This window comes from Lampetra planeri, chromosome 15, assembly GCF_965212315.1.
Source record: "Lampetra planeri chromosome 15, kcLamPlan1.2.h2, whole genome shotgun sequence".
Lineage (NCBI taxonomy): Eukaryota > Metazoa > Chordata > Hyperoartia > Petromyzontiformes > Petromyzontidae > Lampetra > Lampetra planeri.
This window is the reverse complement of record NC_136121.1, coordinates 13,794,991-13,806,489: the sequence shown is the minus strand read 5'-3', so window position 1 is coordinate 13,806,489 and position 11,499 is coordinate 13,794,991. Positions and strand designations below refer to the sequence as shown.

Genomic DNA, 11,499 nt, shown 5'->3' with positions numbered 1-11,499 from the left:
TAAAAAAAATCAACTACTTCTATATGTGCAACTCCTGACGATGACAAAGATGTTGTTGACTTAAAGCTTTCGTGACTGCAGGAATTCATATTCTTTGCGTCTTTCGGTAAAGTCACGTAGATAGGTTATGTGACATTACTGAAAGACCCAAAGAAAATAAAGATGTTGTTTATGATGATGAATATGATGTAAGACCTCGTGATGAGGTGAGCATACGAAACCAAAGCTCCCGCGTCAAGCCTCCGGTCCTCACGCAGCCTCGGGGCTCTGCGCTGGCCGCTGAGATTGTTTGCTTTTGAGATCAAGGGTCAAAACAGTGTGCAGCTTTACCCAGACGATGCTTGGCCACGACCAACGGCTGCAGAGAAAAAACTTCTCTCACACAGGAGGGTGAAGATGGGAGAGGAGGGAGCATGAGATTATGGCCTACGTGGCCCACTTAAAAATAAGAATGAGGTTTCTCAATGTGGGGGGACCCTCACCCTGCCGATCAAAGGGCATTATACAAAAACAGAACCTGCGAAGGTTCCGGCAGAGGTGAGCGGTCGACCACTGGGAGCTCAAACACAGCAGGGAGTGTGGGACACGTCGAGCGCCAAACCTCCACGGCACAGCGTCGCATTCGCCGGAATGCGCGGTGGCCGCTGGCATCTCCAGCCGACGAGTGAGCGAGCGACCCACCTCGGAGTGGTTGAAACCCGCGACCTGTCGCGTGACCTGCACTTTGTCGACCAAACTGCGAGTTTATCGAGTGAGCGAATAAATTAAGCGAGAGCTTTTACGCGCTGTAAATATGACCAGAGCTGTTTTTCGCGTCTTGTTTCCCCCCCGATGACGTGCCGTGGCTTGGCCCGGCGTGGCTTGGCCCGGCGTGGCTTGGCCCGGCGTGGCCTGGCACAGCTGCGTTCACGCGCGCGACCGGCGCGGCCCGGCTCGCGGCTGCAATCGGCGCTGCGCCCTATGGTGCCGCCGCTGCTGCTTCTCCGTGCTTCCTGTAAAGGTTGCAATCTATTTATATACCGCACTCAAAAGAGAATACGTTATGCTGCGTACATTGATATTTCTGGTTTGATGTAAAAACAAAAAATTTGCGGAGGTGTGCCGTGGCCGTTTACGTGCGATGTTTTAATATCCTGGCGGTTTGTCAATGCCGGTTTTGCCACGAGGGTTCGACCGGCGGTGTCACGTATACCACACCGGGTGGGATGAGGAGGGGGGGGGGGGGTAGGACCGGGTAAGGGGATAGGGCCACCAGAGGAGGGGTCAAGGGAATGGGCAGGAGGTCCTAGGCAGCCCCCCGCGAACTGAACCCTCGGCACGCCGGCGCTGACGGCCAGCGCAGACCGACGCCGCTAACACTCGCATGGCGCCCGAGTGCAGATTCCAGTCCGTCCTGTTTGTTTCTCTGGCTTTTTGTATTGTGAACTTTGTTAATTTAAATAAAGCAAACACTCGAACCGCGTCGCTTGTCCGCGTGCTCCGTTCCACACTGCGTAGCGGGGATTGAGCGTAGCGGGGATTGTGCTCCGCAGGAACGAACAAAAACCCTCGACGCGTTCATCAACAACGCTGCACACCCTTCAAAACGGGCAGTGGGCCCTTCTTCAGAGCACGCAAACAAAACCACACACACACAGCTGTACAATGTCACATTTACAACAAAAATCACAAGTGGTCAGCAGCGCGTTTATTCAACGTCCGTCCTTACATTTCTGGAAGTGGTGGAGGCCACTGCCCCTTTTCCCACCTTCCCCTGGCCACACCCACCACCCATGTGCCCCGCCACCACCGGGGCCCCATCAGCGGTAGCGGCGGTGGCAGCTGCAGGATGCCGGGACTCACAAAAAAAAGGGGACGAGATGGGTGGTTTTTTTTTTAGCTGCGTTTAATGATCGTGCTCGGCGCTGGCAGTGGCAGTGGCCAAAAAAGCAAATTGCGCTTAACATCGATTCGTCGCGTTGTCGGTGCTGGATTCGCGCACAGACTTGAGCGGCGAGACGCCCGGCGTCGATCGAAATGGCAGTGTCCAACGAGCCCGACGAGATAACGCTAACAAACCGTAACAAAGAACAACAAACAACGCCGCCGCCGCATTAAACCCTCTCGGCCTGTTGTAAAGTGATTCCACCCCATCGCGATTCGAATCGTCAATCAAATGTTATACAATACAGTTTTTTTTACGTTTACTGCGAGCATAGACGCTATAGCCACCGCGTACAGTAGAAGTTGAAATATAGCACACCTTATATAAGCACAGTGCTGGTTATTGCATAATCAACGCGTGCTGACTTTCACTGGTGGGGGAAGGTTATGGACAACTTTTGCGACAAGCACATGACTTTGGATGCAAGTACAGCTGGCCTTTTTTGGAATGGCAGGGACGTGCTTATTTCCAAATTTTATTGTGCATGAGAATCGAGCACTCGACGCTCAGTATGCAATCAGTCATCGCTGCCCCCCACCAATTCAATGAACTGTCATGATTCGCAATTCGGGGGGGGGGGGGGAGGGGTGGGAAATCGGTTCAATTAACAGACCGATTCTTGAACACTTGTGAATGTAGCGCCTCTAGTCGGTGCAAGTGGTCACGTGTGAACCAACCGGCAAACGAAATCGATCCGCGCGCACGCACACGACCTGACGCGTCTGCACCGTGAGCGCGAGGAATCGGCTCATCGTTCGTAGAAAACCGCCGGGGGGGGGGGGAGGGGGGGGGAAGCAACCGAAGGTCGAGCCAGCGCCGAGCCAGACGCCCACACTTCACCAGGCACCTACACTTCCTTGGAGCCCTTGTCCTGCACCTTGCGGTCCGAGTCGAGGAGCCCGATCCAGGTGCCGAGTTGCTGAGCGCGCAAGCGGCACCACACGAGGTGGTCACTCAGCGCCAGCATCTGAGCGGCGCACAGGGCGGCCGCCTCCGGGGACAGGACGGTGCTGCACCCGAGACCTGCAGGAGGAGGGGCGGGGGGTGGTCGTAGCGGCGCACGGAGCCGGGGGCATTAGCGCTACGACGGCAGCGGCTCAGAACTCGCGAGTGACCGGCGCGATTATTGTCGTGCCGTCGATGTATTTATCATAACGTCGCCCGTCGCACCGTGCCAGCAGCACCGTCATAGAGCGCTAGCAGTCCCAACGCATAACCCGAGGAGGACGATCGCACAACACCAGCAGCACTAACATAGTGCGAAGAAAACGTTTGTGAACCCCCTTAGGATGTTCACATATTTTACATTTGTGAGATATAAACCGGTTTTAATTCAAAACCCTTTTGGATATATCTTAAATATCCAAACCCTTTTTGGATATGTAAGAAAAGGTCGCTTTTGATTCAAGAAGGCTGCCTAGGGTAAAACGATGTAATTTCCATAATTATCATTGGGGTTCACAAACACAGCACGACGAGTGGTGTCATATCTCGCCCGAGCAACGACTATGCAGCGCTGGTATGACCATCCCCAACCACACAGCACTGGCTATAACAACACCCAACACGTCCAATAACGCCACGGCAGCGAACCGGCGCCGGCCAAGGATAACAGCGACTTTTCTGGGGGAGAAGGGGGGGTGGCTGGGTGGGGGGGAGGCAGCGTACCTCCGGGGAGACGGAGCGAGGACCACACATCCTGGGCCCCCCAGTCGGCAGACAGCGGGGGGCAGTTGATGACGGGGCACACCGTGTTGCCCGAGAGTACGGGGCCCAGCCCGTTGCTCCGCCCGGCCACCGCCACAAACACCGTGGGGATGCCGTCCGCTGCAAGCGACATCGCCCCCCACCCCACGCTCGGTCAGAACATACGGACAAATAAATACACGCACATTGCCACCTCTCTGACCGATTCATAATAGATTTTTCGGGTTTGGCCACGTAATGTTCTGGCTAAATTAATGTCGTGATGAGTCTCCTTCCATCCACGGGACGCAGCACACCAAACGAGATCGTCGCGTGTTCAAGCAGTTTAACGACGGGCTCATTATTATTGTTGTTTGTTACGGCTCGCCGGTATATCGACGAGGAACTCTCACAAACCAGAATCGGCTCAATGCAGGAGGGGGGTGTCGCTCGAAACTGCGCCGAGCATATTCAGGACGGAACCGAGATACGAGGAAAGAGTGGGGGGTCACCTTCGTAAGACGATTTGATGTCCAGGGTCTGGTCGGGGCCCTTGTGGGCGGAGGAGATGCGCAGGGTGCACGGCACGCCGTGGCCTTGGCACGCGGCGAGGATCTTGTCGCCGTGCGGCTTGTCTGACGCCGAGCCCATGATGACCACCACACGGCCCTCACCGCTCCCCCCGGCCGGCGTGTGCAGCAGCTGGTGGCGCAGGCGGCAGCGGGACGATGGGTGGGAGCAGGGGTGGGGGGCCGAGAAGAGAGCGGAGGAGTAGGTTACAAGAAGATTCACCAAGGCCAGCCTGCACCAGCTTCCCCAAGCTCGTAGCGCTCCACGTACGCGTGTGTGTGTGTACACACACACACGTGTACCTCCACGCGCTCGGCCACCCACTCAAAGTTCTTCTTGACGACCTGCAGGGCATCCGGGGTCACCACAGACAGGTCTCGGTACGTCTGTGGAATGCACACATGCACACGTATTCAGACAAAGATCCTCTCTGAAATCATACAGACTGTTGGAGCAAGTTCTATTAGCACCTGCGATGAAGGCCGACTCAGCACATGGACGGGGGGGGGGGGGGGGTGTGGCCAGTACCACGCCTGGTCGCTCCAGTCCAGATATTTACATACCACACCAGCTACTCATTTTAAGGCTGAGTCGACCTAGGGGAGGGGCCTAAGACTGGTTCGGAAAATCGTCTCTGTCTGCAAGCCGAGAGCTCTGACTCGGGACACCGAGCCCGTAGCACAGTGTGCTACCCACTGCGTCACCGCTCCTCCCCAATCACCCAATCACGCGCACAAATGCACGCACACACCCTAGCGGCAAGATCAGCGGCTCGGAGAGAGATCCCACAGAGGCGGTAGGTACAGCAAGTAGGTTACCGTCTTGACTTCAAACTTTCGTGACTGCAGCAATTCATATTCTATGCTCCTGGTGCTGCTGATCCCCAAACCTTCAGAAACAGTTTGCCTTTAGAGGCGGACTCCTTTGCCCGATGACGACCGCTTGTGTTGCGATCGAAACGTCATGATATTTGTTCTATCTACACGACTTGACCGAAATAACCACAGAAGAGGCGACTGTCGTCTATGCGGGGCGGCACCTGCTTGTCCTTCTGCTGCGCGCGATCGCCCGCCGGCCACAGCCTCCACGAGTCGTTGTCGATGACGTCGGCGAGCAGGATCTCCTTCGTCGTCACGCTCACCCCGAACTCCACCTGCGGGCAACCGCGAGTCACCCCCGCACCTCCACTCGTGCCCCCCCATTGTTTAAACTTCCGTACCAGGAGACGGAATAAAACCGGCGACCACTCGATTGCAAGTTCAGTGTGCTCACCGATATTTTAAACAACAATTATATCAGGGAAAAGGTGTTTTACAGACCGCAAACAAACAGGAAGCTCCAGCATGCCTTGGATGGCACCATCTTCAATAAACCCCCATTCATCTCAATCAATGTCGGATTCTTGGCGATCCTCACACGGAAACTCTACGAGCACCACGCACGCAGACCCCACGATCGCGCCCGCACACAACCGCCGCTTGCCACGAAGTGGCAGCGACGTCACCACGGTGCTCGAGCCACGCTAGGTGCACCGATGGACGAGCGGAGCGCACTCACCTTCATGTCGACGAGCGTGCACACCTGCGTGGCCCACGCCCGCTCGAGGATCTCGAAGACGGCCTGCGTGGTGCGCGCCATCACGGCCACCTCGTGCGGCCCGATGAGGCGGCCGGCCGGGGCAAGCTTCGCCGCCACGAGCTGCTCCTCCGACCACTGCGGGTCGTTGTTGGCGTCGTCCTGGCGGGTTTCCACGGGAGAGGGGAGATGAGAGGGGCGAGGGGAGGGAGGAGATGAGAGGTGAGAAGGCAGCGAGAATTGGCGAGACGAGAGGTGAGAAGGGAGAGAGGAGATGAGGGGGGGGGGGAGAGAGAGAGCAAGCAGGGGAAGAGGGGTTTGAATTGAACAGTCCATCAGGCTCGCGAGCGAGCGATCGAGTCGGTTAACGTTGCAGGCGGCGGCGAAGAGAGTCGGCGAGCGTCACCTTGAAGAAGATCTCCAGCTTTGGGGAGGCGAAACGGAGCCCCTCGGCGACCCCCGGGTTGCGCTTGAGGAAGGAGCCCGTGGCCACGCGCCGGCACACCCACTCGATGGGCACCATGTCGCAGCGCTCGGCCAAGAACGCCGTCTTGCCCTGCGCCTCCACGAACGCCGTGCGGATCCCTGCGCCACGGGCGCCGCCGCAAACACGCGCGGTGGGGTTAGCGCGCCGTGCCATCAAGTTTGATTCCCGCTCGCGGTCAACGATCGGCGACGACAGTCTGAACCTGTCCTGGGCTCTGCCCCTAGGTAGACTCGGCCTTAAATGAGTATCCTATGTGGTGCGCAAACATCACCACTGAGGAGACAGGGGGCCGGGTGTGCATGACAGAAGTTGCATGACGAAGTTGAACAGATGGCTTAGAGGAGAATGTTTCACAAGTTATAGAAATCACATTAAAAGTTAAAAAATGTTTAATAATGTCAATCAAGCCATCATGAGATGCGATGGCGGCAGGCGATCGAGACTAACACAATGGAGTGGAAATCAAAGGAAGTCAACACGCCCACGAGATAGTGCGTCCGCCGCGGAGATGGAGCAGCGAAATCGGCTGAGGCCGTACCAACGGCGTTCAGCAGGGCGAAAACGGCAGACGTGGTGCGGTTGGACAGCGCCGCCTTGCCCTCGAGGTGGTCACGCCGCGCCGCGTTGCCCGCCGTGATGCTGTCGCGCGACTGCACGAGCACCCTGCCGGGCTGCCCGTCCACGGCGAACACGGCCTTCGTCTTCCCCTCGGCCAGCTTCTCGCCTGCGGAGGAGCGGGGAGAGTTTGTGCGGTGGCCTCCACCAACACTCGCGACGGGACGGCCCCGGGAACAGCACGACGCTGGCGGCGTGCCCGCAGTCCTTGCCCCAACTGGTCCGCCGGTCACATGACCTCCTCCACAAGCTCCATCACCCGCAACAACAACAACCGCCGTTCGCCACGAAGTGGCAGTGACATCACCACGGTGCTTGTGCCGTGCTAGGTGCACTTGGTGGCCACATGAAGTGTCAAAGGCTCGCTGACAAGTTCCATGGGTTGACTGACTTACTGGCAGATGCACCAACTCTGCTCTCCACTGTGCCAACTTGCTACATTTTAGCCGCCTTGCACTCTGCTCGTTGCCAGCGTCGCTTCTCTGCCTCAGTTGTTGCTGGAGGGCAACTGCTTAAAAATGCCCAAAAGCATCCTTCACAAGCCTCCTTGATAGAGGCCAATCTTGACACCGCAGATACCAGTAATCGGCAAATCAAATCAGCTGCACACCCTTCTATACCACAGCAGCCCATCTCTTCCTTAACCCGTGCTAGACACTTTTAGTCCCCTTTATCCGGCCAAACTGAAGCTGCTTGGGCATGCGGTGGCTGGGCATGCGAGCTACATGATCTTGCCAACATAGCTTCAATTGCCAGGGGAGCTCACCGATGGGAATGTGTCCACATCTCTCAAGGTACACAACGAGGAAGCAGACAACCACAAACACACACCTGTGTGAATAACACAATCCTACAAGCGCATGTGCATGTACAAGCAACCGCACTGGAAGGAGCTGCGATATGGCCCGGAATCAATGAGAATGCAAATTAACAAAGAAACTAATGATTCTGGGATCTGTGCACTCCCATCTCCTGCGAGCTGGCAACCCCAGACAGAGCCAGCCTTGTGTGAGAAGGAGCGCGCGTGTGAAACCCTGTATTTAGGGTGATTAGACCGTGAAAAAATGAATGCCCTCGGAGACAAAACGTTAACACTGAGAAGGCATTCTCTCTTCACGAGGGATGGCGGGCGCTGCCAAGCAGCCTGGGGAGATGAAGCATAAATACACACGACGGCCTCTGGGTTAACGGTCATCACTGTACAACATCGCATATCGGACCGCCACACATACAATAAGGAATTTCAACTGCTGGCTTCAGGCCATCAATGGGTGCCTTGCCACCCTCGTTCCGGCAGGGAGATGGCTTTGCCCCTCGCCTATGGAACCGTGACAGAGTCGCGCACGGCCGAACGGGATTTTGGACGTCAAAAATAACGACCAGTCTGAAAGAAGACTGGCTGGTTCCAGCTGAGATCCAGGATTCAAATCTCGGAAGCCACTGCCTGCGATTAAACCGGGTCCCTCAAGTGTCGCAAGTCGATGGTCACAGCTCAATCACTGATGAAAGCACAAAAGAGCATGACATTCGATTTGGTTCCACATTTGATTTGGTTATACGAAAACTCACTTGAGCGTTCAAAAGTATTTGGTTTCACTCTCACGCGACGATCATTGCGCTGTTAGGAGGGTGGCGGGGAGGAAAGTGCAGCCCAGAGTTCACTTGAAGGACAAGGGACCTCAGAGGTAGCTCCTTCATATCCGCTTCCACGGGCCGTTCTCTAAACACAAATGGGTGGCATTGCTCCGTGCGAGAGTTCTGAATGTATTGTTTGTAGCGTGACACGATGTCCTGCAAATAATCGTGGGTAATATGGTGGACAAATATAAAAGTGAAAACAAGTCTGCGCAAAGGGGGGTGGGGGGGGCGCTGGTTTCCTGATGAACACAACACGTGCTCGCCGTTGCGCAATCGTACGCAGAATAAACGAAACCTTGATGATGGAGAAGATAGAGACGATCCAGACTTTGGGTTCAATTGTTTGTCTCCTGCATCTGTTTGCTTTGTTTTCAGCAAGCCCAAACAAATGCAAACACATGATAGAACTGCACTATCAGAGGCGAACGTTTTTTTTTATATTCTTTGGGTCTTTCGGTAAAGTTCAGAACTAAAGTGTGTGCACCCGTAATCTTGCAAATAAGTAATCATTCTTGCAGCATTTTATATAACATGTTCATCCATATCAGGATCATCAGCCATGGTTTATCCACTGCTGGATGAAGGCATCCTCCAAGCCACCGCCGTCCACCGCTCACGACCCTGCGATGGAATAAAAATCAGAGCACCCACACGCGAGATGTTTCCATCACTCCATCTCCGCGCTGGATGCCCTACAGGAGGTGTTCCTTCCAGTCCTTGGGCTGCCACTCCATCTCCAGCCTTGACCATCCGTCATCGTCCCTTAAAGCCATGGCGCGTCCTGCCCAAGCCCTGATAGGCACTGGATCATTTAGAAAACCGCACAGAATTTCCGAATTGGCGGGAAAACAATGTATCATCTCCGCATGTTTTACCCGGGGTGTGCTCCAGCTTACAACGCATGTGACACCAGAGCAAGCTTGACAACCTCGGACTTGCATTGCAGACACTTCAAAACATGTGGGTCGTGATGAGCGATCACAGTATCATCATCAAGTGCAACTGGTTCGTGAAGCAATTATGGCTGTCATTTCTGCTGAAAATAACGTGCCCGCCTTTCTCGATAAGGGAGAAATGCTGGTAAAATAGCGCGGTGGTGGACGCACAGCAACGAGGTGACGTGTTCATCCATGCTGGGATGGCCGTGGCCGTGGTACGAGCCAAACTCTTGGCTTTATTCCATAAATCAGCCATAACTTTAAAAAATTACAAAGATAAAAAACGATACCCCCACGTGTATGTAAAAGTGATATTGACGACCGCGTTGAGTTGTTTTTTATTGTGCATCACCACTACCGACGCAGCATCACAAGTACCAGATTATTGTTTTATTTACTCCGAGGAAATAAGCTGTGTAACATCCTCCCCTGCAGATGACCAGGTTATATTATGAATGACCAGGTTATATTATGAATGACCAGGTTATATTATTAATGACCAGGTTATATTATGAATGGACCCCGACGCTCCTCAAGATGTTGGGCTGTTTTCCTCTCGCTCTGTTCCGGCTCCCAACAACTCTTGTTATCCACTCTCGCCAGCCTCTATTTGTGCGCAATGAAGAAGGGCCATGGCCCAAAACGTCGCGAACTATGTTTAGTTTAAGGCCGCACAGTGTTCCTGGCGAATGTGTCGAGTCGACACGTTTGATGATCCCGAGTTAGACAAATTATCTGCCTAATTTGTGGAATTGCCCTGCAGCAGCACAAATCTCCATATTGTGATAAGGGATCTCACCCCCGCCCCTTGTATTATAGACATGGCATTGGCCAAACATCCCAAATGCTCCTGAAAATGCGTTGAGATTCGGGGAGGCTAATTACATCCATTATTTTAATCACGTCTTAAAACGTACCTATTCATTCCACGGGTTTTCCCCGTAACTTAAGATTTAAAAAAAAACAATCTTGACGTCGAGATTAGACTACCACCGTGGCTCTGCGATTCGCTTTTTTTCATGGTCCTTCGTTTTAGTGAAATTGTGGGAGTAGTTATTATCAGCCGTGTCGCTTAGTTTGTATCAATATTAGTGAGCGTAGGTTTGTTTTTGCGTACTGCGCTTTGAGATACTTCAATATGTAAGGCGCTTTTTTTTTTATAAAAATAGATTGTTGTTGTTGTTAAGCCGTCGCACGCATTTCGTCATCCCAAACTCTGCGCTTTGCGCTGCTTTTTCGGCCACAACGGATTCCTTGCCGAGACGTCTTCACACGCGAGCCCAGAGTTTTGCTTTGCAGTTGAATTCACGACTTTGCTCAAGCACGATGTTCCCATACAACAGCAGCATCAGCACAAGACATTGGGGGGCACGGCCTCTCCTCCATCCTCACCACATGTCTCATCTCATGCCATGCCCCCACCATTCAAAAGCCTTGCCCTGCGTGGGCTGGCATGGGCTGGCATGGGCCCTAAAACCACCAAATGCCCCATTGTCCCACCCTCCTTGCAGCGAATCGCTGTTATGGTGGTCCGCACATAAAGCAGGCTGCCCACATCGCCCCCATCCGAGAGCTGGGCACGCTGCCCTCATTCAATGCCCCAATTCCATGCAATGCCAACATCCAGTGCCCTGCTTTGTCAATTCCGTAATCCAATGCCCTCATCGCATGCCCAGCTCTTATCGAATGCCCTTCAATCCCAACGCTCTCGCATCACGTGCCCACACAGGACTGAATGCCCTCACTCAATGCGCTGCCCAACCACCACCCCCACACTCTTTACCTGCCGACATCGCTGCAGTCGTAGAGAGCGCGTGGAGAGCGGGGACACCGCGGCGGTGAGCAGCAGCGGCGTCGGTAGGACACGATCACACGAGGTAGGAGGAGGAGGACACGATCACACGAGGTAGGATGAGGAGGAGGAGGACACGCGGCACGTCGTAGCCAGTCTGCTCAGCCAGGGCCCGGGCCTCCTTCCTCGTGGCTCTCCCCGCTGCCCTCAGCCCCTCCCCCCTCTCCACCCCACCCCTCCCCCTCTTAACGAATTGAAGAAAACTCCCAAAACG

General features: G+C 54.6%; 1 protein-coding gene across 1 annotated transcript; it reads right to left on the bottom strand.

Moving 5' to 3' along the window:
- Window positions 1-1,665: 1,665 nt before the first annotated feature.
- On the bottom strand, window positions 1,666-11,439 carry PAICS (phosphoribosylaminoimidazole carboxylase and phosphoribosylaminoimidazolesuccinocarboxamide synthase). The gene is made up of 9 exons (XM_078601209.1): window positions 11,217-11,439; window positions 6,781-6,966; window positions 6,162-6,340; window positions 5,738-5,917; window positions 5,220-5,333; window positions 4,483-4,566; window positions 4,123-4,312; window positions 3,593-3,751; window positions 1,666-2,947 (listed from the first exon to the last, which is right to left on the bottom strand). The coding sequence occupies exons 1-9, from the start codon at window positions 11,224-11,226 to the stop codon at window positions 2,772-2,774; spliced, it is 1,278 nt and encodes a 425-aa protein (XP_078457335.1). The 5' UTR covers window positions 11,227-11,439; the 3' UTR covers window positions 1,666-2,771.
- Window positions 11,440-11,499: the final 60 nt, after the last annotated feature.

What these genes read in the sequence shown, in the direction of transcription:
- PAICS (XM_078601209.1), bottom strand. An exon ending in AGCTGGAGATCTTCTTCAAG is followed by an intron (nt 5,918 to 6,161) that starts GTGACGCTCGCC and finishes GAAACCCGCCAG; the next exon opens with GACGACGCCAACAACGACCC. An exon ending in GGGTGGCCGAGCGCGTGGAG is followed by an intron (nt 4,313 to 4,482) that starts GTACACGTGTGT and finishes CTGCGCCACCAG; the next exon opens with CTGCTGCACACGCCGGCCGG.